At 18.3% G+C, this 26,226-nt stretch overlaps 4 protein-coding genes across 6 annotated transcripts; 1 reads left to right on the forward strand and 3 right to left on the reverse strand.

Annotated features, from left to right (window-relative positions):
- Window positions 1-557: 557 nt before the first annotated feature.
- On the reverse strand, window positions 558-11,163 carry LOC412465 (tetraspanin-7). 2 transcript variants are annotated; one of them, XM_006557649.3, is made up of 6 exons: window positions 10,979-11,163; window positions 7,295-7,483; window positions 6,904-7,074; window positions 6,320-6,451; window positions 4,764-4,948; window positions 558-671 (listed from the first exon to the last, which is right to left on the reverse strand). In XM_006557649.3, the coding sequence occupies exons 1-5, from the start codon at window positions 11,054-11,056 to the stop codon at window positions 4,793-4,795; spliced, it is 726 nt and encodes a 241-aa protein (XP_006557712.2). In that variant the 5' UTR covers window positions 11,057-11,163; the 3' UTR covers window positions 558-671; window positions 4,764-4,792. The 2 variants fall into 2 exon arrangements, with proteins under 2 accessions (XP_006557712.2, XP_006557711.2); XM_006557648.3 differs by lacking the exon at window positions 558-671 and having other exon boundaries at window positions 4,656-4,948.
- Window positions 11,148-25,324, forward strand: LOC102654729. 2 transcript variants are annotated; one of them, XM_026439059.1, is made up of 4 exons: window positions 11,148-11,275; window positions 23,842-24,250; window positions 24,458-24,581; window positions 25,027-25,324. In XM_026439059.1, the coding sequence occupies exons 2-4, from the start codon at window positions 24,205-24,207 to the stop codon at window positions 25,178-25,180; spliced, it is 324 nt and encodes a 107-aa protein (XP_026294844.1). In that variant the 5' UTR covers window positions 11,148-11,275; window positions 23,842-24,204; the 3' UTR covers window positions 25,181-25,324. The 2 variants fall into 2 exon arrangements, with proteins under 2 accessions (XP_026294844.1, XP_006557714.2); XM_006557651.3 differs by lacking the exon at window positions 11,148-11,275 and having other exon boundaries at window positions 23,829-24,250.
- Window positions 15,687-17,072, reverse strand: LOC100217360 (uncharacterized). The gene is given in 1 exon segment (NM_001142693.1): window positions 15,687-17,072. A coding segment is annotated over 1 exon segment (1,074 nt). The 5' UTR covers window positions 16,977-17,072; the 3' UTR covers window positions 15,687-15,902.
- On the reverse strand, window positions 18,874-20,673 carry LOC102654685. The gene is made up of 2 exons (XM_006557650.3): window positions 20,099-20,673; window positions 18,874-19,389 (listed from the first exon to the last, which is right to left on the reverse strand). The coding sequence occupies exons 1-2, from the start codon at window positions 20,396-20,398 to the stop codon at window positions 18,946-18,948; spliced, it is 744 nt and encodes a 247-aa protein (XP_006557713.1). The 5' UTR covers window positions 20,399-20,673; the 3' UTR covers window positions 18,874-18,945.
- Window positions 25,325-26,226: the final 902 nt, after the last annotated feature.

Consider the following 26,226-nt stretch of genomic DNA (forward strand, 5'->3'; position numbering starts at 1 on the left):
TTTAATAACAAAAAAATAAAATGTTTTAAATTACTTAGATGTTGGTATAATAAGATTATTGATTTTTTTATATTGAAAATGAATGTAAGAAATAGTTTTTATTAATGAAATATATGTCGTAAAATATAATGTCGTAAAATTATAATTTTTAAATTATTTCAATAAATAATTAATTTAAAACGTTATTTATTCAAATTTAATAATTAATTAAACATATAATAAATCATTAACTGTATACTTTTTTTATATTATTTAAATAATATTTTAAAATTTTCAAAATTTTAATTATTTATTAAATTTCAAAAATATGTATTTTTATAAAAAATTTATAATCTGTTATATATATAATATACGAAAAATGAAAAAAAATAGATAAGAATAATAAAAATTTATATATATATATATAATTATATAATATGTAATTATAATATGTAAACGTTAAATCAATAATATTTTATATTATAGTCTTTATAGTCTCTATAGTCTTTGTAGTCTCAAGATATAACTCAATTCGAATAATCTTTCAATTTATATAATAATAACAAAGAAAATATGTATTTAAATCTTTAATATTACTATGAAAAAAAAAAATGACCATTTAAAATGATTTTAACAATCAAATGTAGAATCCTGTTCATCCGTTTATAATTGGACTGCTGCCCCATAGCAACCTGCAATTTTATTCATCACGAATTATTATCTTTTTGTATGGATTTTCATTTTAACACCTTTTTCTATCGCATCTAATCTCCATATCTAATTTTTTTTGTAATAATTAACATATTTAATTGAAAATTATTGTATTATATAAAATTATTGTTCAATAATAATATTTTTGATAATTGTTTTTGTTGCTGTTGTATATGATATAATGCTATTGTAATGATAGCATACATGCAATGATATATGTGTAATTAATAATAAAAAAATATCATACAATAACAAAAATTATTGAATTTTATCTTCGATTAAGCATTAACGATAAATATTTAAATTTAATAATTTAATATTTGAATTAGATACATAAAGTAAAATTTCAATACAAGAAAATTCTATTTTATTTTAAAAAGTAATTTAATTTTATATATTATTATTAAAAATTATTATATTATATATAAGTTATTTTATTAGCATGAATGGTTATAAAATATAATAAATAGTATGTGTAAAATTTTAAATTAAATAATATATATCTTATATATTATTTATATATATATATTAATAAATTAAATAATTATATATCTTAATTGTTTAAGCAATTAACTAAACTTTTATTTCAAATTTCGATATACATATATATATTTATATTATTTAAATTTTCAATAAAAAAGATAATATAATATATAAATAAGATAATATAATATAATAAATAAAATATATAATAATAAAATATAATTTTTTAAAAATTTAAAAGATATTATTAAACACACTTTAACCTATGTATGCATCTTCATAAAATGATAAAATCACAATTATATTACTCGTTCACCGAATATATAATGTTATAAATATATAATGTTGGAAATATTTATTATATATAATATTACTTATAATACATGTAAATATAATAAAAAATTTTAATTGAAAAGAGATATTACAAAAAATTGATGGTAATTCACATGTTAGAAATTCAATCAAGTTATGACCACGTGTTTTGTGATATAAATTATGATCATGTGTTTATCAATATTTAAAAAATTATAATATGTATATACATACATATATCAAAGAGATTGCACAGATTTTCTTTTTATATAAAAAATAGAATAGATTAAAAAATTAAATATTAAATACTAATAAAATATATAAATATTAATAACTATAGTCATTATACATTATATTTTAAATCTTTGAAAAATTGAAAAATTGTTATAAAATTATAGAAAAAAAAATCACTCGTAATTTTTTAAAATAGAGTTAAAAAATTATATTCACAAATAAGCTAATAACTGTTTAATTGTAAACAAAAAAAATTGCATTAAATATATATATATATATATAACAATATTATTAATATTAAATTAAGAAATAATATATTTCATTTTGTTAAAAGATATGAATACAATGACATATTACAAAAAAGAAAATCACTATTTAGGATAAATTTCATTTTTTTTTTTAATAAAATAATATTTAAGATTCCTTCTTCCATTCTTTCATATATTATTGTAATCAACTGAATTTTCTGTTATCAAAATCTATAAAATCTCTAAATACTATGATTATATATAGTATAAGTTTTACGATATATTGGTAATTTGACTATACAGTATAATGATTAAAAAAAACATTGATTGTATTTTATAAAAAATTCATTTAACTTGATAATTTTAATTTTAAGCAAACTTTGTGTAGATATATATGAGCATAAAGGATGTTTTATATTTATAAGAAATATCTTTGAGAGAATGAATAGCTAAAATTTTAGCATTTTTTCAAATTGTGTAATGCAATTTTATATAGAAATTTTTTTATAATAAAATGATACGTTATTAAAAATTAAATATTTATTACATAAAAAGTTTTATTCTATTTTGTATTATTACAAAGTTATATTTAAAAAAAAAAAAAATAAAAAAAATTTTTTTTTTAAATTTTGTATTTGGAATAATTTTGTTTGAATATTTTAATCATTTTAAAAAAGATAAAATCAATTAAAGCTTAAAGTTTCAGTGTTTTTTTTTTGTTTTTTTTAAATATAATATTAAGTAAAGTAAATAAAAATAAAGTAAAAAATTTTTCATATTTAATTTTTAATATTGTATAACAATATATATATTATAAGAAAATTCATAAATAGAATTGTATTTAAAACATTGAAAATACCGAAACTTCGGAAATTGATTTCATTCTCTCAAAAATATTTCTTATCAATAAAAAAATATTTTTTTTATAACTTATTACGCTTTATATGCACACAAATTTTCATTAGAATCAAAATTATTATTATATTAAATGAATTTCTTTATAACATAATATATCATTAATTTTTTGAAGAATTGTCTATGAAACAAATCTATTTTTGAGTTTTATATTAAAAGATATTTTTGAATTTTCTGAAATTTAACAAATTTGGAAACATCAAATTATAATTAATATTTAATGTGACATTTGATGTTATTTCATTTATTCTATATTTATAATATTATTAGAATGAATTAAATAAATATATGAAAAATAGAAAATAATATTAATAATAATAAAAAAATATGTAAATTACAAAATACATATACATATGCAGGATGTTAATATTATTTGTTTCTAATATTTTTTTCATAATTGATAAAGTTGATATGGGAAAAACGGAAAAAGATAAAGTTTTACTATTTTGTATAAAACAATAATCTGAATAAATTTCTTATTATTTATATAATGGCAAAACTATTATTTTAAATTAATATTTATAATTTTATAAAAAAATTCATAAATAGAATTGTATTTAAAACATTGAAAATACCGAAACTTCGGAGATTGATTTCATTCTCTCAAAAATATTTCTTATCAATAAAAAAATATTTTTTTAGCTTATATGTTATATATTATATAACATGCTAATCGATTGTAATATATTTGATATCATTTAATTATAGTTCAAAAGATTTTTTATTATATGGTCGTAAATAATAGAAAAACAATGAATTGGCCAACGTTATAAATATTTCTAGAATATTTATTTAATTTTTATATTTTAAATAATCTTAAATTCTATCATAATTGATTATTGAATTCGTAATTTATTTTAATTATATTAAAATATTATAATTATTAATTTAAAAATATTCATCAATTTTATCATTACAAAGAATACATTTCATTAAAAGAAATCTATTCAGTTTATCGTCTATATATAAAAAGTAATATACACTGAAATATTTTTTATGCGTTTTTGCTGTTGGTAAATTAAATAAAAAGTTTTGTTTTCTTTTTAATTTCGTTTCAATGTGGCACTTTACATGCAATTAATTTTATAAAGAAACAGAATAATAAATCACATGCGCTATCAACTTTTATTGACTTAATTTGTAAAAATGATAAAAAAGCTCATTAAACATATTGAAAAATTCGCATCTTTTACCAAATAATTTAATATTATTGATTTGTAATTTTTTTCGTGCAATTGCACATTTTAAATTTGCTATTTTTTTTTAAAATTTGCTATTTTTATTTTCTGCATTTAAAAACAATTATACTTTCACAAATATTTATTTATATAAACATAGAAATTGTTTAAAATTATCAATATTTTTTTCTGTTTGTATGCATAATAAAATTATTAAACTATTAAAAAAATTATTAATTTTCTTTTTTGTTTTTTTTTAATAAAACCAAAGGGAAAAAAGAAATAATTATTTAACATATATAGATAGAATTATTCTATATAGATAGAACACATGCTAAATTTTCATTCAAGTTATTGAAGACGTGCTTTACATGCATTTTGAATGAAAAGTTTCAATACAATAATAAATATATATGACAAAATATATGAAAAATACATGAAAAAAGTTAGTTTTGAAAAAAAAAAATTAGCCTATTACAATTTAATCATTTTTTAACAACACTATAATATTTGTATCATATAATTTTAAACATAATAGAAAAATAATGATTCTGATCCATACGTTAACAGCACCTATAGGTTAACAGTCTCGTTCTTTATGAAATTTTGGTACGCAATCGTGTAATTTTTCGAAATCATAATATGAGAATTGAAATTTGTTGTTTTAAAACGCCGTTCTTCAAAGTGTAGGGATTTATCTTACGGCGAGTTTTTCTGCAAACGACGAAAACTCTAAGCAACCTGCTCGTACTTGACTTTATTGATGTTGCTGGCTAAGCAACACGCTAGAAAGACGCCTATAAGCGGGAAGAACGCTACGCCAACTGCTATTCCAGCAACCAGACCGATGTTACCATTTATGAAATGCAATACACGAGTGTAACAACCCTGAAAATTAAAATGTAAATTATTATACTAATTTATTGCGTTAGATAAATTTTAAAATGATAATAAATATGTTTTATTTCATTTAGTGTAATGTGATAAATTTTGTAATAAAATGTTTATATATTCGATATAAAAAAGAAAATTTAATGATATGTATCTTTTTTTAAATGAAAATTTTGATTTCAGATTAAGTTAAAATGAATAAGAAAAGACATTCGAAGATTAAAAATATAGAACTTAGTTTTTTTAGGTATTAAAAATACAAATATTTATAAAATTTAGTTTTTATTAGTTTTTTTAGTGATTGAAAAAATACCAATAAATAAATTGCAATGAATAGAGAAAATTTAAAAGCGATTATTATAAATTATCAATAAAATAATACTCTTCTATAAATTTAAATAAATAATTTATAACTAAAATAAATAAAATAACATTTTATTGTTTTTTAATTTTCTGCAGTTTTTATTGTTTTCGCACAAAATCACTAGCATATTTCTATTGATATTCTATCGAATGATATTTTATTTATACAAATTGCACAATTTATATATAATGAAATCTAATCTAAATATGTTAAAAAAATGTATATTATATATATTATGTAATATTGTTAAAAAAGTTCTTAGCATTTCTGATAAGTGATTAATTTTTTCATTACAATGAAATTACAATTGTAGTATGTTACAATCATTTATATATGAGTTAGCACTTAAATAGGTTAGATGAACAAAATGTAACAGTATTTGATAAAACGATTGTAAAAAAAAAATTAATTTTATTAGATAAGCCAATAATATTACTTTACACAATTAGAATTGTTTAATTAAACAATTTAACGATAACTTGGATTATTTTTGATGGATAATTTAATGCTTTGAAATAGATATCCAACCAATAATACACATATATAGTCAATCACATAACTATTTTATTTTTTAACAAATTTTTATTTTTAATGAAACTTTGTGAATATATAATGAATTACTTCGTATTTTAGTATTTTTTTTGTTTTTTTTAACATTTTAAATATAATTTTGTAGTGGTACCAAATAAAACAAAATTTTAAATTATAGAATATTTAATTTTTAATGCTTTATCAATCTATTATGAAAAATGAAATTGAGAAATACTTTTAAGGATTGATATCATTTTCTCAAAAAGATTAAAAAATGTCGATAAAAAAATTGCTCCATATAATTTAATTTATATAATTTATTATGTTTTACATACATAGAAACTTTCAATAAAATTAGAATTTTTAGGGGAATGAATTTATTCGTAATATAGGAAATATACGAATACTTCTATGATATCATATTATCTAAATCCTTTACTTTAGATTTTTTATATATTTTTTTTTTATCTTACCTGAGTATAAATGTTGTTTATGTCATTAATATCACATATATTTATTGGTACTTTGCAACATGATAACGAAATTTCCTTTGGCGGAGACATATTTAACCAATCAGTATAACCTCTGTTACCACAGCATTGTAGCTAAAAATAAAAAATGAATTTTATTCAATGAAAACCTAATTATAGTTTAATATTATATAATAATTTAGTTTATTATATTCTTGTATTGTAATTACTATTAATATCAATTTTATATCTAAATGAAATTTTATGTGCATACATATTGTATAATGTAATATATAGAGTGTGTCATTTAAATTAGTAAAAAAATATTAATTTAATTTTTAAAGTAGTAATTTAAGATATGTGAATTTTTTGTTTTGAATGTTAATATTATGTTAATATTTACATATTTCAAAATATAATATATATATATATATATATATATATATATATATGTATATATATATATAGTATTTTAAAAATGAAATTACATTGAATTGTTTCAATTTTTTGGAATATTATTATATTTGTATAAATATAAAAATTTTTAACAATTAATTAATAATTGATTTTTTTCACTAATTTCTTACAGTAGATTGCATAGTGTCGATATTAGCGCTCTTTCTTTCATCTAATCCATAAACAGACATAGTTTCATTGAGATCTTGATCGAATTTTTCATTTAAATTGGTACGATAAGCATAAATCGATGCACCAGCTGCAAGTTCCAGTAATGCAACAACAGCTAAAAACGCACCGTACTGTAAACAGACATTTTTAACAAATACTTCACACATAGAATTAATAATAAATTAATAATTAATAAATAATTATAAAGATTAAAACTATTAAAATTCATTAAATTCTTATCTAATAATAATAATTCTTAATAATAATTTTAATAATTAATAAAATTGTATAGTTTTCATTATATCAAATTAATATCAATGCCAATAAATAATAATATATAATTTGACTCACTAAGTATAAGAGAGCTGGATGGCCACGAGTTGTACAGCAACAGGCAAAAGTTGCTATCAAAGTTAAGATAGCACCCAAACTAGCTAATGCCAATAAAGCTGTTCTACTGCTTTCTGCACTTACATCTATATAATCACGAAGTTGAATTCTCACCCAAATACCAATGATCATCATCAATATGCCAAATACCTATGAAAACGATATAAATATTTATGTAAATTATTTTTATTTTTAATTGTAAAATATAATTACAATATTATAATTTAATCTAAACTATAAATAAAGATTATTATTATATTAAATAATTTTTGTTAAAAAATAATGAAATAATTCTGAACTATAAAAATTAAATAATTTTCCAATGTAATAAATTGAGTTATAAGTTATATTTGATTAGATATAAATTATTCTTTTATAACATTATATTGAGAATTTTGTTAATTTATTTTTAAAATTTTATTTATTTTATTATCAATATTTTTATAAATTTAAGAGAAAATTTATTAGTACATATTAGCAATTTTTAACATATGATTTATAAAATTTTATTAATAGATATATAATATTAATTTTATTAATTGGAATTTCAATTAAATTAGAAATAAAACTTTATAGATTATATTTTCATATGTTCGTAAATTCTCATAAAATTAATCAATGATGAATTTAAATTTTATGTATTTATTTTATTTATAATGTATATATTTTTGTTGACAAATTCATAATCAACATATAATTTCTAAATTATATATATTTTTTATACATATGTGGAATTAGTATCGATTTTTAATTTTATTTCATATATTAAATAAATATTACTTATAATGATAAATATTATTTATTTTATAATTAATTTTATTATATTTCTTTTGTATGTAGTGAAAAGTCGTTTTACTTGACTTAAATTAAATTAAAACATTAAGTTCATCATGTATAGATGTTGTACTTTTAATGATTTAAAAGAAAAAGAGGTTACAATGATAACATTCATGTAGGTATATATTTAGAGGAAGTTGATAACAAGAATGTTGATAACAAAGTAATTACCAATATAAGGTGAAAATTTTCAATTTAAATTTTCAATTTAAATAAATAGAAATATATAAAAAATATAACTTTAAAAATATTTTTTTTAAAGTTATTCTCATTTTTAATAAAATAATATTGGATTTTTCAATATCAAATAATTATATTTATTTATATTATATTTAATATTAATATCTGTTTGTAATAATATGTTTTTCTTTTAGAATAAAATCTAAAATTTAAATTGTTAAATCAATTAATGAAAACTTATTTCTTTATTTTCATGAAATTATTACAATTAAATTATTAAAATTTTTTTGATACCAATTAATAATTATAAGTTCTTTCAAATCTTATGTAAATTTTTTTAAATTATATATAAATACAAATAATTGTGAATTTTCTTATTAAAAATTTTTTTTTTTGCTTTTGTTTTAAATATATCTTTTTTAAAATTATTTTTCTCTAATGCATAAGTGAAAATTAATTTTAAAAAATTTAGCAAATTCAAATTTTATAATTTTTTCATTTGTTATATCTTTCTTTATTATTCTTTTTATATACAGTAATATCTTTTTAAAAATGGCTTACAAACTGAACAAAGTAGTAGATTCATATAATTATATAATAAAAAATATATATAATAGAATTAATCAAGTCCAATATACATTTTTTAAAATTCAATTTTAGAGTAGATTTTAAAAATTAATGAATTTTCAAATTAATTTAATCATAATATAATAATAGAATAATAAAAAATATATTTCGAAAAGAAAATATTTTGTTTTATATTATATATATTATTTGTTTAAAAACAAAGAATTTAGAAAAAAATAAATATTTCAAATTTATTTATTTACAATCAGATCAATGATATGTTATAAAAACAACCATATTCCGATTACGTGTCACCTTCAAGAGCAGAAATATGATTTAGTAACATTGAAAAAAATTGATCTTACCATGAAATATGATCTTGTTACAATCTCTTGATATTTCATCTATGGGTAGTTTTCATTATATTATATGTCTCATTAAATTTTTTGTAAATAAATTTCTAAAAGTAGATGAATTTATGTTATATAATATTATTTATATAATATTAATATTTTTTTATTTATATTTCATTTTATTTTCCTACGTTGATGTTTTTAATATTTGTAAAAAAATTTCATTTGAAAAATATTAAAAATTAATAAATGAAAATAAATTAGAAAAAAATAAAGAAAATAATATAAATAACAAAATGAAATAAATAGTATAAAACTGATATTTAAACAAAAATTTAAGACACTTAAAGATATCTAAAATAGAAATAACATTATGTTACATAATATTAATGTAGACATTTATATTTGATTTTTAAAAATTAGATATTTTAACAAAAAATAAACTTTGTAATATTTTTATTTATTAATTTTTTATATAATAAAAAGAAAAATATTTCGAAAAGAAAGTATTTTTGTTTTTTTATGTGAAAAAAAGAATTTGTAAAAAAATAAGAACATATCTACAATTATAAAATTATAATAAAATTTTTATTTGTTGAACTTAATAATTATCGTATTACATAATAGATATTAAAAAAAAATATACTTGAATTTTTTAATGAATTATTAGTTAACACATATATAAGTAAATTTAATTTAATGTGACATCGCAATTATTTCAATATAAATTTTAATTTTTCATATGAATAATTTCATATATCATAATATTTATTCATTCGTTGACAATAATAGAAATTAATTAATTTATATCAACACAATAATGAGTGGTTGTATACTATTATAAAGTAGTGATTGTATGCTGTTTTCAGTTAGTACTAAAAAAAAATTTATTTTATATATCATGTTTTAAATTATTTGTATAATTAAAACATAAAATAAAGATTTCGATTTTTATAATGTTATGTTATTATAAATATTTGAATCAATTAAAAATTAATGAAATGTAAATTAAATCTTGTTAAATGTCAAAGTTGTAAAAAATTATGAAGGAATATTTTTGAAGAAAATTTTTGAAGAAAAAATGAAATGAAATTAAATATTATTTTAAATTGTTAAGATTTTTAATTTCACATTATTTTTTTACATATGATAATATTATTCAATTTCTATATAATTATAATAATACAATAATTGTAATAATAAATTGTTTTATTTACTTATAATACATTATTTAAAACTTGTTAAACGCATTTTTATTTTTTTTATTACACTGATACTATATATAATTATTAATTTTTTTATCCAATTGTCAACAAATAATCATTAACTATTGAAAATACATATTCATTTTGAATATTTATTTAAAATTTTTCCTCAATTTTTCGCAAAATTTTTTTAAAAAAATATCTATAAATAGCTTTTGTCAATAATCTTGAAAAAAAAATTACAATATATTTTAATGACCTCAAAAATTTGAAAAACATTGTGTCATTTAGTCAAAACGATTTATATAAAAATTCACAAAGTAATAAGTAGAAAGTACAAAAAGGAATTTGAATAAAAAAAAAACATTTGGATAATAGCACGTCAACACGTCAGTGAGATGATAATATTGTGCAACAGTTGGGTGCAAGCTATTCCAAGATAATAGACTTTCTCGAATCTATCAAAGTCAAAGATGGATACACCAGAAACGTCCTTCTCTTACCCAGAAAACGCAGTTGAAGAGCATCAGTAGAGTCTTCATGCAAGCCATAGTGGCCACGGTTTCCAAACGTTTGGTCATTTTGTTCACACTTCTTTCTTATTCTTGTGATGTTGAATGTAGTATCACGGTTCAATTTTCGACTAATACTACGCACTACACCCTTGGACGAGTGAGAGAAGTCGATCGATTTGCTGCGAAATTGCATGAACTTATGTGTTGCGTGCGTGGCTTACCCCACCAGTCAGTACATGCGCGTTGTAGGATCTGTTCATCCTGTCAACGACTTTCATATCAACGGTATGACTTCTAGATTAATATATATTATATATTATATTATATTATATATGTAATATATAATATATATTAATATATATTATATATATTATAAAAATATTTCAATTGATATAGAAAACCTTGGTATAATATATATAATATATATTAATATATATTATATATATTATAAAAATATTTCAATTGATATAGAAAACCTTGGTATAATAAAATTGAAGAAAATAAATAGAGGATTTTTGAAATAGAAATAAATATTTTTATTTAAAGAATTTGACAAATAATTTTAAATAGTTTATTGTTATTGTATTTTTGCAAAATTGTTTATTGAAAATATGAATGAGCAATTGTTTAAAATAAATAAAATTCATTCATTACTATCTTTTATTCTACTAATTCATATTATTCATTTACTGATTTCTACATAAAAATATTAATATGAAATAATAATATTTTGTAAACCTATTAAACTAAAAATATTTTGTAATTTTTAATAATAATTTGGTATATACTATTTCATATAAAATATATATAAATTAATCAAATGATATTCAATAGTTATATTATATTCAAAATTTTTTTTTCTTAAAAATTATGCAATATTATTTTTCTTTTAAATATCTGGTTATATGATTTACTAGACTTTTTATGTGTCTATTGTATACATATAGAATATTAATATAATATAAATGATATGATATATATAATTTGAAATGTCAATTATAGATATCAAAATAAATACAATGTTGGTTAAAAAAATATCGATTGAGGCTTATTTATAATTGAAATTCGCATTAGATAAAGCAAGATGGGAAACAAAATGTAACAAAAACAGATCGATCTCAATACAAGTATGGAAAAATCTATTATAATGAATATACAAATAGAGAATTAATACAATTATTATAAATTTTCTGCAATTGGAATTAATTTCTGAAAGCTGGCTATAGTATTTATATATAGTATTTATGGCTAATTAAATGTAATATATAATCGATATTTGAATCCATATGTCTATATTTTTCGAATATGAGTATCAATCAAAATTAACATTGGAAATAAAAGAATTAAAACAAAAATCAAATATATTTTTCTGAAATTAATAAATTGTAATTCCTATTTTAATTTTTTTAATATTTAATGCTTTCAAGACAAAATATTAATTCCATCTTTAGACAAATTTTTTTTCTTCTTTTTTTATTTTAAAATAGTTATAAATTCAATATTTTATACTTAAAAAATTGAGAAAATAATGAATAACCACTTTATATATGTATCAATTTTCAATTATCTATCATTTATATATCGCATTGAACATATTAAATATCTCTTTTCGTTTTCAAGATATTCGCATTATTACATATTGTAATACATATTATTTTAACTATACAATACGATTAATATTATCTATATGATTTTACTACTTTTACTAAATCATATTATGCATTCAATTCTATATATAACTAACAATTAATAAATAGTATAGAAAGTTAATTATTTGAAGATAAGATAAAATATTGTGATTTTTAAAATGTATTTAAATGTTATAACTTCAAATTAATTCTCTTCGAAAAAATTCTATATTTCGTAAAATCATTTAGATATATTAAACAAGAAGACGATAAAATATTATGATTATGATTATAAGGAAAAGATAATGATAATGATATAATAGAAATAAATCTTTAATAATTCTATAATTTATATAAACATAACCATTAATATAATTATAAATTATATTATTTTTTATTTTATTTTCTTTCATAAATATTATACATTATATGATTTTATTTAGATAGATTATTCTATATTATTATTTTTTTAATTAATTTTATTATTTTAAATTTATCGAAATTGTTAGTTTTAAAATTTAAAAATTTTTTGAACATTTTTTGTTTATATGATTTTTTTATTTCGTAAAAATTTTTTCCTTATAAATTTATTAAATACATATAAAAAAAATAAAAATAAAAAATTTTTGAAATTCATGATCTTCCTAATTATATTGCGTTATCATGTAACAGGATCGGATAACGATCTCTATTATTTTTCATAACTGATACCTTTTTCGATAAAACAATGGTTTTAATGTAATTTTGTTTCACATACTTATCCTTGAAGACGTATTGCAAACATTTTTAATTATCAGTAAAAATCATTTTTTATTGAAAATGATAATATGTTCATTTTAAAGATCTTGTTTATTTGTTTGCTCTTTAACTTAAAGTCCAAAGAATAACAAAATTTTCATGTATTTAAACTTTTGATATCATTATACAGGATATATTAGATGTTTTTTCTAAAAACATTTTTAAAAAAATGACATAGAAAGAAATACTATTATTAGTCTTATCAGTATACAATATATTAATACAGCATATTATATTATAACATTCATTTATTCCTGATCTTGTTTTATCTTGAAGGTCATAATAAATATATACAATCTAATTAAAAATTATATTCGATTAATTTAAAATTATAATCCAATTATTTATTCGTACAAATACAATCGTTCAATTGCATGTTAATTAAAATTTTAATTTTGTAATGAAGAATATTTTAATATTTAATATTTAAAAAATTACGATTTCCAAATGTTTGAATTGATTTGATATATGACAAAAAAAAATTAAAAAATTATTTACAAAATTATATCAGAAAAAAAAATATAAGCAACAACAATTTTTATATTAATAATTAAAAAATTGCAAATTTTTCATAAATCATTTGTGTCATTCTATATTATATTATTATTGTTTAGTATTTCACAAGACATTAAAAAGATTTATTAAGTATAATGTGCTTATTTTTTTAAAGAAAAAAAATAATTCATTTTTAAATAAAAATGTTATATGTCCATTTAAATTTGTCATAACAAAGAAAAGATTATCGAATTGCGTGACGCAAATAATTTTTTCAAAGAAACGGAGAAACAGAAATTAATTATGTAAGAAATAGAGATTAAAGTTAATTGAATTTTTTCTCAGTTATATATAATTATATGACTAATAAATAAGATCTAATGTAAACTTTTTAATAAATTATAATGAATTTCATATATGTATATTTTTATTTTATTTTATTTTTTCGTAATTCATATGAAACAATTCAAATACGATTTAATTTTTAGAATTTTATCATATTAGAATATAAATGACATTCTGTCTTAGAATGGCACACAATATGATAAATAATACATTAGAATCTTATCTTTGTATGTTTACATTATGCAAAAAATTTTGAAAAAATTTCTGATATATTTTTAAATATCTACTTTTAAGCTATATAATTCAAAAGAAGTTGTACAAATTTCATATTTGCAGTATAATTTTGTAATATAATAAAGACGAAAATGAGAATTTAATTTGATAATAAAGAATTGTATCATTGCAGAAATAAAATATACATACATATATTATTTGTATACATCATATATCGAAAGAAACATTATTTATTTTTTGATGTAAAATATTTATATAAATATTTATATAAATAATAAATATTTATATAAATAATAAATATTTATATAAATAATAAATATTTATATTAATATTTATATATTTTTCTTTGTTTATTTTTACAAAAAGTAAAAGTTGTTTGGCAATTCTTAAAATAATTGCAAAATATTTTTTTATTACTATTGCATTTCATTTATTCTAGCATTTACATATCTTTTATTTCTTCCAATTCTTAGAATTTTTCAAATATATGTCCAAAAAAATAATAAAATAAATCTATCTAAATATTTCATTTCAGAGAAATGATTTATTTATTAAAAGTTGCAATTAATTTTATCATCTAATATAACGTATTTATAATTTAATACAATTAATTAACCAAAAATTTCATATTATTAATTAATTAAATATTAAATAATGAGAGTAAATTATATTTTGAAAAATCTATTTTTATAAATGTATTTCATTATTATCTATTATATTAAAAATAATTATCCTATTAAAATTTATATTTGAACGTCAATTATCCAAATTATTCAATCATCAAGTATGCGAATTCAAAAAAAATGGTTTAAATTTGCATATTTTAAAATGTTTACATTTTAAAAAATATATTTTCTTATAAAAGAATTGTTTTTCATATAAAACAAAGTTTGGATAATATAATTGTAATTCTTTTTATACGAATTGTAATTATAATTCTTTTTATACGAACGTAAAAAAAAAGTTTACACATCATTTACTTGTTGTATTATAAAAGAAGAAAAAAATTTGGAAGTACTGGATTAATTCATTTAAAATCGATAAAATGATTCTTGATGATACTTAAAAGAAAATATTTAATAAAAAAAAAATGCATATATAATAAATACGAATGCATATATTGATAATTTCAAACAAATATGACATAATTATGTATTTATATAAAATATAAATTAAAAATATAAATTATGTATTTATATCCAAATTTAATTTATTTTTTATAATGTATTTTTTGGAAGAATTATGGTTGACAAAAAAACTTGATGTATATTCAATACAAAAAAAATACATACATTCCTTGAAACGATATTAAATAACATAATTTTATATGAGTCTACTATTATTGAAACAGTTATATAATTGTAAAATTAATATAATGCACCAAGTAATGATAATATTGTCAAAATTTATATTCATTTCTGTGATTTCTTGTAATGATGCGGCGAATTGGAAGAGTCGATGTTTTTAGTATAATTCAATAAAACACTCGGCCAAATCACATTGTTGTCACCTACAACCGGAACTTGCTTAACTGTCCTTAATAATCTTTTAGTTCTTCGAATCTCGTGGAACCTCTTCATTCCCTCCTCGTTTCTTTCTTTCCTTTCTTTCTCATTACACGTAATTTTATTTTTGTTCAGACAGCTTAATTTCGTTTCATTCCTCGCATTCGTATTCATCAGAGATTTTTCACTTTGTATATAATTATTATTCGATTCTTCCTCAATCTCGATAATAGTCAAATTATTCTCGTCATCTTGTCTATTGTCAATGCTAACATCGTCTTCATTTAAATCGAGTTTGGATAAATCCACGTTAAACCAAGTGACAGAGGCAAATCTATTCTCGTTCTGATCAGAATTAGCTGTCGGATTAAAGAGATTTTCATCATCATCATCATCGATCCTGCCTTCCAATAATTGATTAGCGATAAAATCCACCGTGCTAACGTCCCATTCAACAATCTCCTCACTGCTAATAGAAATTCTATCTTCACCCTCGTTCTTCGTATCATCATTTACCTCCTTTTTTCCATTCTTTATATCGCCAATAGTTTTGAAGTAAATACTATGATCATACCTATACGTTTCCAAACAGGAACTGTCGAGATTACTGTTCGATTGGTAATTGAAGGTTCCGCAACAATTGATCTTGGTTTCCTCAGGTCGTGATTTTCGTCGAGATTTTTTCAAGGTATGGAAACGAGGATTCCACGCGGAGTCATCGATGACTAGCTTATTCGACGAAATGTTCCATCGTGGCTCCTGTCCCCCTTGCATGGTCATGCGACCTCTCGACAATCTCTGAGACCTCAAACGGTTGTAACCTCTCGCGTACGCGGCCCATCGTTCGATTCGTTGGAAAATATATTCGGTTTCCTCGCTCCACCACTCGGACAGACCTTTCTGGATCATTACAGTTACATCCTCGGTCATAATTATGGGTCGAACAATAGGAAGATTGGTGAAACGCCTTTTGTTCTTCATATGAATGATTAAAACTACAGGTTCATGTACACACCGTGTATACTACGATGATGGATGTACAAATAATGAATTTAGGTCGGATGATAAAGAACAATTGAACTTTCAGAAAGACTACCGGTGATTTATATAGAATAACTTAGAAGCACCACAAATACCGAAGCCATTTGAGAACTATCGTAATCCTTGACCATGAAATTTTCATGAAATTACGTCGAATTTGATTTATCGGTTCGATGATTGCGTGGTGTGTTGTTAGATCATGGTATCTCTGTCGTAAGCGAAAAAATATAAACCGTAACTAAAATATATAACTTATCGTATAAACCGACTTATATTAGATAATAGTTGGTAGATTAATGAGTAACTTGAGAAGTAAATCCAGTTTTTTTTTTAAATCACATTTGTTTATATTTTAAGCAATGAACGATGTAAGAATATTTTTTTTATAATAATTTTAACAACAATAAATATTTTCAATTAGCAATTTCAACTGTTACATTTATTTTTAATAAGATTTTTAATTATGATATTGACCTTGAATTTTTCAATTAAAGTTAATTTTACAATAACTTTTTTTTAGAAATTTTCATTGATCCCTGAGGAATTACTTGAAGAACTATGATGTAACATTTTGTCATATTTTGTATTTATTTAATATTGAAATAAAAACAAGATATTTTTATAAAATACATATAAATATAATAGAATTAAAGTTAATAAAATTTAAACGAAATTTTAAATTAAATTTTAAATTAAATTTTTTTTATATCATTTACTTATTATTAGCATTATTTTCATTTTAAAAAAAGATGAAATAAAAAATATTATTTTGTAGATTATAATAAATAATTTTATATAATTTTATCTAAAACACTTTCATTCCTTTGTAATTTTCTCTATTGAATTTAAAAAAATATTTTTAGAAAATTTAAAAATATATTTTAATTAATAAATAATAAGATAATAATGTGATAAAAAGTATTTTTAATATTTTTAATTCAACTTTAATTTATATAATTATAATAAATAAAATTTTCTATTGATATTGATGGAAAATCGATTATCTCTTCGTAATTGCATTTGTGTTTGACAGTATTGCCTTAACACATTTGACTTTAATTATATCAAATTTTTATTTACATGATTATATTTAATTTTAACTTTACTTTAGCGTAAAAGAAATTTTAATAAGGAAATTAAGTAATTTTAACAAAAGTAAAATGAAATAATTTGAAAACATTTAACAAAAAAAGACAAATGATTCACATAAATTTTAATATATTACATATATTTTGTAGATAATGAAGTTGTTTTAAGACTAATATAATATATATGTAAATAAAATTATACTTAATATTTTTCTTTTATAGTTTTATTACTATAATATAATACATAATATAATACATAATAAATTAATAAATTTAATTTTAAGAAAAGAATATAGTAATTTATAATTAATATAAATTATATTATTAACTATAATATTAATACAATTATTAACTATAATTGTAATTTGTTCAATCTCGTTTATTTTTAGTTTATTATTATAAATTAATTTATTAGATATATTCAAATATTTTAGAAATAGTCAGTTTCAAATATCATAGAAATAAGTCATTATCACAATTTTATATTATTTTATTATTGAACATATAAATAGTTTTAAAACTTAAGAAAAAAATATTTCTTAAAAAAGAATTCTATTCACGAAATAGAAGCAATAAAATATTTATAGACATTTTCTAGCCATTGAAGATTTATATTTTAACCTTTCCAATATTTTTAAATAATCAAAAATTGCATTCAAGTATATGGAGCTTATGTTTTATTAAAATATAAGTCCTTATAGTTATGAATTTAACATATTTTTATTTTATCAAAATATTATTTACATTTTTAATTTTATTTTATCAAAAATTATTACCAATTGTTTAGATAACTTAAGTAACTGTATTTATGTTGAGATAAATTAAGAATTATGAGATGATATTGAAGCTGCAGGAGAATGAATATAAGTAGATGGATAACTTGGATTGATAGTAACTGTCTCTTCTAGTATATGATTAGGTGAAGAGTTAAGATTATTATAATAGCCTTTGTTAGCTTTGAGAAATATATTCAAAATATCATTTTGAATAAAACAACGTACATGATTATTGTAAATACATAATTTCGAAGCCACCAAATTTCCAAAATGGAAACATTCATCATCAACCACATTGTTTGTAGTTGTTGATAATTCACGATCTCTGACGCAACATTGTTGCTGAACGCATGATTGTAACTTTCTTTTTTTTATTCCGATTTGTTGAGAGCAATGGTTGGAACTGGTATCCTTGTTCTGTAATTTTGAAGATGAGAATTCTTCACGTTTTAGTGTTCCTGCCCTATTAAATTCTTGATCACCTTGGGCCTACTTCAAAAAGAATATTATTGTTATTATGTAATAATCTTATATAATATATTTATAAAATTTAGAATTTATTTTTTCAGATAAAATATAAATTAATAAATATTTTTTAATAAAATTAATAAATATTTTTATATAAAAAAATATTATTAATTAAAGATTTTGAAACTATATAGAATTTTCTAAATATTTATTTTGCAATATCATAAAAGATAATAGAGAACATAATAAACGTTTTTTCTTTTATAAATACAATATTTATATTTATGGATGAGAATTATTTATATCTTTTTATTTCTTTAAATGAAAAAATTATAATTTTTTTTTTTAAATTTCTAATCTAAATTGCTCAAAATTGAATCCTATTTATAATTTTTTGAACAAAAAAGAATGATAACGTTTTCATTATGTTATTTATTGTTTTTCATGTTAATGTAAAAAAATTATTTTATTTTTTACAATAAAATGGCATTAGTCATGTTCTTAGAAATAAAAAATCGAATCTCACGAACAATTGCTTAATTTTTGATGTTAAATTTAAACTATTGATTTAATTTTTTTCAAATTTAATTAAAATTATTACAATAAAGCTAAAAAATTTGTTAAATATATTATATTGTAAGTTTATTTAAAATAAATTATATTTAACATAAAATATATAAATTAAACAAATTATTATTTGTTTAAATTATAAAATTTAATTTTTACTTACCAAATTAGATGGTTGAATATATTTACTTTTTTCCAATATAAATTTCATACTATCAAAAGCAAACCAAGAACTTTGATATCCAATAGATTTATTTATTTTCATTTTCTCCCTTCGAAGGGCTGCCAAAAGATATTCTATCTTTTTCTTGCATTCATCTACAGATTTTTTACTTTCTTTTGAAATTTCTTTCCATGCATTTTCTTTTTCCTTCTTGTTATAATGATTTGGATGTTTTGGGTCCCAAAGAATATTCTTTTTACGATATAATTTTATGAACACAAGGGTTTCTTCTTTATTCATTCTTATTATTATTTAAAATTTTTATTATAAATTAGAAAAATATTCGATAGAAATAATTTCTTTATGACAAAGATATTAACAATCTAAACACTTCAATGCGGTGTTTACAACAGAAATAAATGAGCAACGGAACAGTGAAATGGCCGATTGGTCTCGTTACGTATCTTTGTATCAAATTCTAATATGTATGTTTATCTCATTGATAGTAAAACTGATATGATACATGGATACGTAACAAATTAATATCTATTTTTATAATGATATATATAACTGTATTAAATCATATTGGAAGATACATAATAATAATATGATACACGAATATGCAACGAATATATTAATATTATACATTACAGACAACTTTAGATACAAATTATGGCATTGTATTAAACTTGGCAACATTGATAATTTATATATATGTATAGTGAATCTTATTTTAACGTTATAATAAATATTAAGATGAAATGTATTTATTTCGATATATTGATTTTAAAAAAATCGATCTAAATATATATAATTTTTAATAGCTATATATACATATATATACGTATATACGATTTAGTAAAATATCATAATTGTAATAAATAGAATTGATATATAAATATTTAAAATGATAAAAATGTAAATTTTGAGTATTATAGTATTTAATTATCTATATTGATTTAAATAAATTTTAGCATATGTTATTTCTTAAATAATTGTTTTTATTAATTTATTAATTTTATTATTATTAAAATTACATATATATTATTAACATTTTCTAAGAATTTTCTAAAAAAATGGTTTAAATTATTTTTGATAATTATTAGATATTAGATATTATTAGATATTATTTATAAATAAATACATACATATTATGTATTATTGTAAATATAAGTAATATATATATATACATATACATATACATACATATATAAATAATATATTTAAAAACTATAAAAATATTGCATAAAATAATAACAAAATTTTGAGTAGATTTAAGGTTATATGTATATAATATTCATATTTAAAGTATTTACATTGATTTGAAAAATATCAGTAAACTTATTAATGTTATTTTAAAATAATTTTATTTTCTAAATAAAACTATATTATTTAAAAATGAATAATAAAGCCCACAACAATAAAAATGAATAAAAAGTAAGATTTGACATAAATATAATAATGACATAAATATTAAATGAAGAAACTTGAATTAAAATTAATTAATTATATGTATTGTATGTAATTGTATGTGTATATGTAATATGCAATACAATGAATATAAAAGATACAAAATAGGAATACAAAAATTTTGATTTTAATCTTCATTGAACAATTATATTATATATGAAAGGAAAAATCAAAAAATAATTAATACACATATAAATATAAAAATAACTTTATATCACTTATTATTGTAATGAATTATATTTCAATTAATTATTTTATTATATTCTTATTATGTACTTTACTATGCTAACATATATGCTAAAGCAAATATTTAAAATAAAATATGAAAAACCATAGAAGTCTTAAATTAATAATTTTTAATAATATTGTCTGGAGATCAAAATCTTACAATTATTGTTACATTTATTTTTATCATATCTATAAGATGGGTTATAAATATGTTTGTATACATACAGATATATGTATCTATATTTTTGTCCAAAAATTTTAATTGCATATTTTTATTTTTAAAAAAAAAGAAAATGTTTTGATTTTTTAAAAATAAATTATTTAAAAAAATAAAATATGCATTTGCATATTTTGCACATGGAAAAATAAAGACAATTTGAGAGAATCGATTCACGAAATATAAAAATTGATATATAAAACTATCAGTTGAAATTTATTTATTAAATTATTTAAGTTATAACTTTAATTTATATTAAATAGAATAAGACAAAGATGGAGTTATTTTATTTTATTTCCATTCTATTTTATTTAATTCAAACTTCAATCAACATCAAAATTTATGTTTATTTTAATCTTTTAAATTAACTTTCTACAAATGTATCCCATAAATATATTAATATATATGAATTATGTAATATATTGAATTATACCAAATATTAAACTATAATAATTTATAATACATGAAACTTTCTTTCTTAATTAATTTATGACTTATAATACTTATTAATCTATAATTTTTTCTTAAATAAGTAGATTATTATCCGATTATCATTAAGAATTTTAATCTGAAATTTATTTACATTCGTGTATAATTTTATAAAATAATTTATTAAATATTAGATGTATAAGAGAGTTTTTTATATTTAATTAAATATAAAATCATTAAGATCAATAAAAACGCATATTTATTTCGTGAGCATCGATAATTAGGAACAAAAGAATTAAAATATATTTTATATTTAATAAAGTGATATTATCTTTTAATCGATATTTCTTTATTCTCCCTATACTTGCAATATATTTATAATATTATTAAATATAGCATTAATATCACATAATATTATTAAATATTATTATGTGATTATTTAAAAAATAATCAACAAAATAAAAGTACTAGAATATGAACATTAATTTTGCAAATGAAATTGAACTTTCTCTATTCAAAATATAATATTTAATAATAAATAATAATAATAAAAGATTAAAAAATTTTTTTTTCTATTTATTATTTATTCTTCCTATTTATTATTCTATTTATTATTTCTATTTATTATTTATTCTATTTATTCTATTAATAATTAAAATTTTATAAAAATAATAAGAAATTTTCTCATTTTTTTCGTTTTGAATATCCCAATTATATACTTCATTGAAAATTTGCAAATTTAAATAATTCAACTTGTCACAAAATATATTTTCTTTTTCGTTCGAAATTAATTATATATAAATTATATAAATTTCTTTTTAACCGGCTTCTTATTAAATAAATGGAAAAAATGCCGATTAATATCATATTTATAAAATATAGTAAATAAAATAAAAATATATATGTATATTTTATTTATATATAAAATCTAGATATAATATAATATAATATTATCAATATCATATATTGATTGCTATAAAAAAATCGCAATTTGTTTCAATTTAATTGAAATTAAAATGTACATCAAATGTATACATATAAAATATTAATTATTTTTTTAATAATAAAAATTATCTGAAAAAAATTATCTATTTTAGTAAACAAAATTAAATACATTTTCTTTATAATAAAATTCTTTAAAATAAAATTAAAACATTTATATATAATAGTATATAGTATATATAATATAGTATTCATTTATATTACATATATATATATATATATATATATATATATATATAATAATTATATATATAAATTATATATATAATTATATATATAAATATTATTATATATATAATAATTATATATATAAATTATATATATAAATATTATTATATATTATATTTTATAGATTACATTTTCATATCATATTTTATATTTCAATTTCATACTATAGATTAATCGAAATGATGATAAAATCCAATAGAAAACTGTTTATAAGAAAACTCATTCAAGTTGGCAAAAAGAATTTACAACGTTATTTAGAATTTGTCGAATTAAGACAGTTCGTGCATAGACAAAGCGGCTTCCATTATCTTATAGTGAAAGAAGCCAAGATGGTAAAACGGTAATTCGGTTATTCGAGATGCCAATCATCAGATACCGTTGTTGAATATTGAATATTCGACAGAAAAGGTGTCTACGCAGTTAAGAAAATTGTTTATCAGACCTTAGCTACGTGAATTAAAATTCAAAGAGCTCAACGTTTCCCCTGAGATAGGGATGATGGAGTTGCTGTATAAAAAGCCACGTGAAGACAATGGACCGTGCATTCTTCCGCCGATTTCCAATCCTCCATCATACAGGTGAATAAGCTTCTTCCATATTTTTTTTTTATAACATGAAACATTATTTTCATATCTTTTTGTGTTTTATATTGTTTCTTAAAATTGTACGTAAGTTTTCTTTTCTGGAAAATTTAATTATTTAAATAATTAATTATAGACAACTACTTAATGAAAAACTTAATGAATATTTTAATGAATTAATAGAAAGATATTTGTCTTTTTTAGATATGAATTTAACTTTCGTCCTAACTTGCGTAATGGCAATTATTTGGTTATTTTTTGCAAAATGTGAAACAGAAATCGTTAGCAATCTGCGTCAAAGATTCCGCAACCGCCCTTTATTAAGAGAGTAAGTATAACATATGATCAATTCATTGTATGTTTAAAAACATTAAAATGAATGAATAGTTAAATAGTTTTAAGTTAAACTTGCATTTATAAATATTATATTTTTTAAAATTTTTTTAATAATAAATATTATATATCAATATATTAATTATATAATATATTATATTATATAAATATTATATATCAATTTATAAATTAAAAATTATTAAATATTTAGCAAATATAATTAATACTATGTTGTTTTTATATGTTATAATTTTTATTTAAATTATACACATTATTGATAATATTATAAATATTATCATTTGTTTTACTTGGAAACATCAGAATTGAAATTTCAATATGTAATAAAAATAATCACATCCATTATTTTAAAAATTTTTTTTTCAATGATATTGTCTTTTCTTTTTTTCTTTATTTTAAGGCTATGATTAATTATTTTTCAGATATAACGTGGAAAATCTACTTCTCGAAGAAGATGATTTTACAAACTTAAATAAACGACAGCAGTTTGACGATTATGGTCACCTGAGATTTGGGAAACGAGAACAATTTGAAGATTATGGTCATATGAGATTTGGCAGGAATCATCACAAGTGATGACACTAATAATTGATGATAGATGCAATTGTATAGTGTCAATTCACTGTCATTGCGGCAAGAGTCACATTTTGTTTAGACTCTAGATAAAATATATTTTACATTGCAAATATTCATTTTGCAGTTTTCCTTTTTTTTCTCCTTTTGCCTTTCTTCCCCTTAAGTTAATCAGAAAAGTTAATTATATTAAATTTAATTAAAAACTAAATATTGAATATGATTTTCATTTGATTTCATTTCTTTTTAATATTAATTATGAAATATTAATCATAAAATTATAATGATTCATAATTATGAAATAAAAAAATAATATGTTTTTTATATGAATTTTATATAATCAATATTTATGATCATTAAAATTAAAAAATGAGTTTTTATATTATATTATTTCTTTTTAAATGTTAAGTTGTTTCTATACGATTAATCTCTTCTAAAGTTTATGCAAAACGATTTTCGAAATTATTTAAAAAAAAATAAAAGATCATCTATTTTAATCTTTTGAAATTATAAAATTATTTACTTATTCCGTTTCCATTTCCTATTATTGAACTATTTCTTCAAGAATTCTTTTTTTTTTATTTTTATTTTTATATCACTTAATACATATTTAAAGTACTTACATTTAAATTGTTAAATCATCAGAATCACCATTATCGGATGCAGAAGATAATCCATTAATAATAATCAGATTATTAAATAAATTATAAAATAACTATATGTGAAAATTAAGAATACTTAAAGAAATTTTTTTTTAATTTATTTTAAATCTGATCTGAACTTTTTTTTCTTTTTTTTCTCTTAAAATTATTTTTATCTAATAAAAAATATTATTTGTTATAATACAAAAATTAACTTACATTAAATTATTTAATTAAATTATTAAATAAAATTATTAAATAAATTATTTAATTAAATTAAATAAATTATTATAATAAATGAATAAGAATTTATCATATCATAATGAAAATAATTATGTTTAAATAGTACGGTATATTAGAAAATTTCTACAAGTTAAATATTATTATTAAAAGCAATTTCTTTTTTTT

The sequence above is a fragment of the Apis mellifera genome, linkage group LG2 (assembly GCF_003254395.2).
Source record: "Apis mellifera strain DH4 linkage group LG2, Amel_HAv3.1, whole genome shotgun sequence".
Lineage (NCBI taxonomy): Eukaryota > Metazoa > Arthropoda > Insecta > Hymenoptera > Apidae > Apis > Apis mellifera.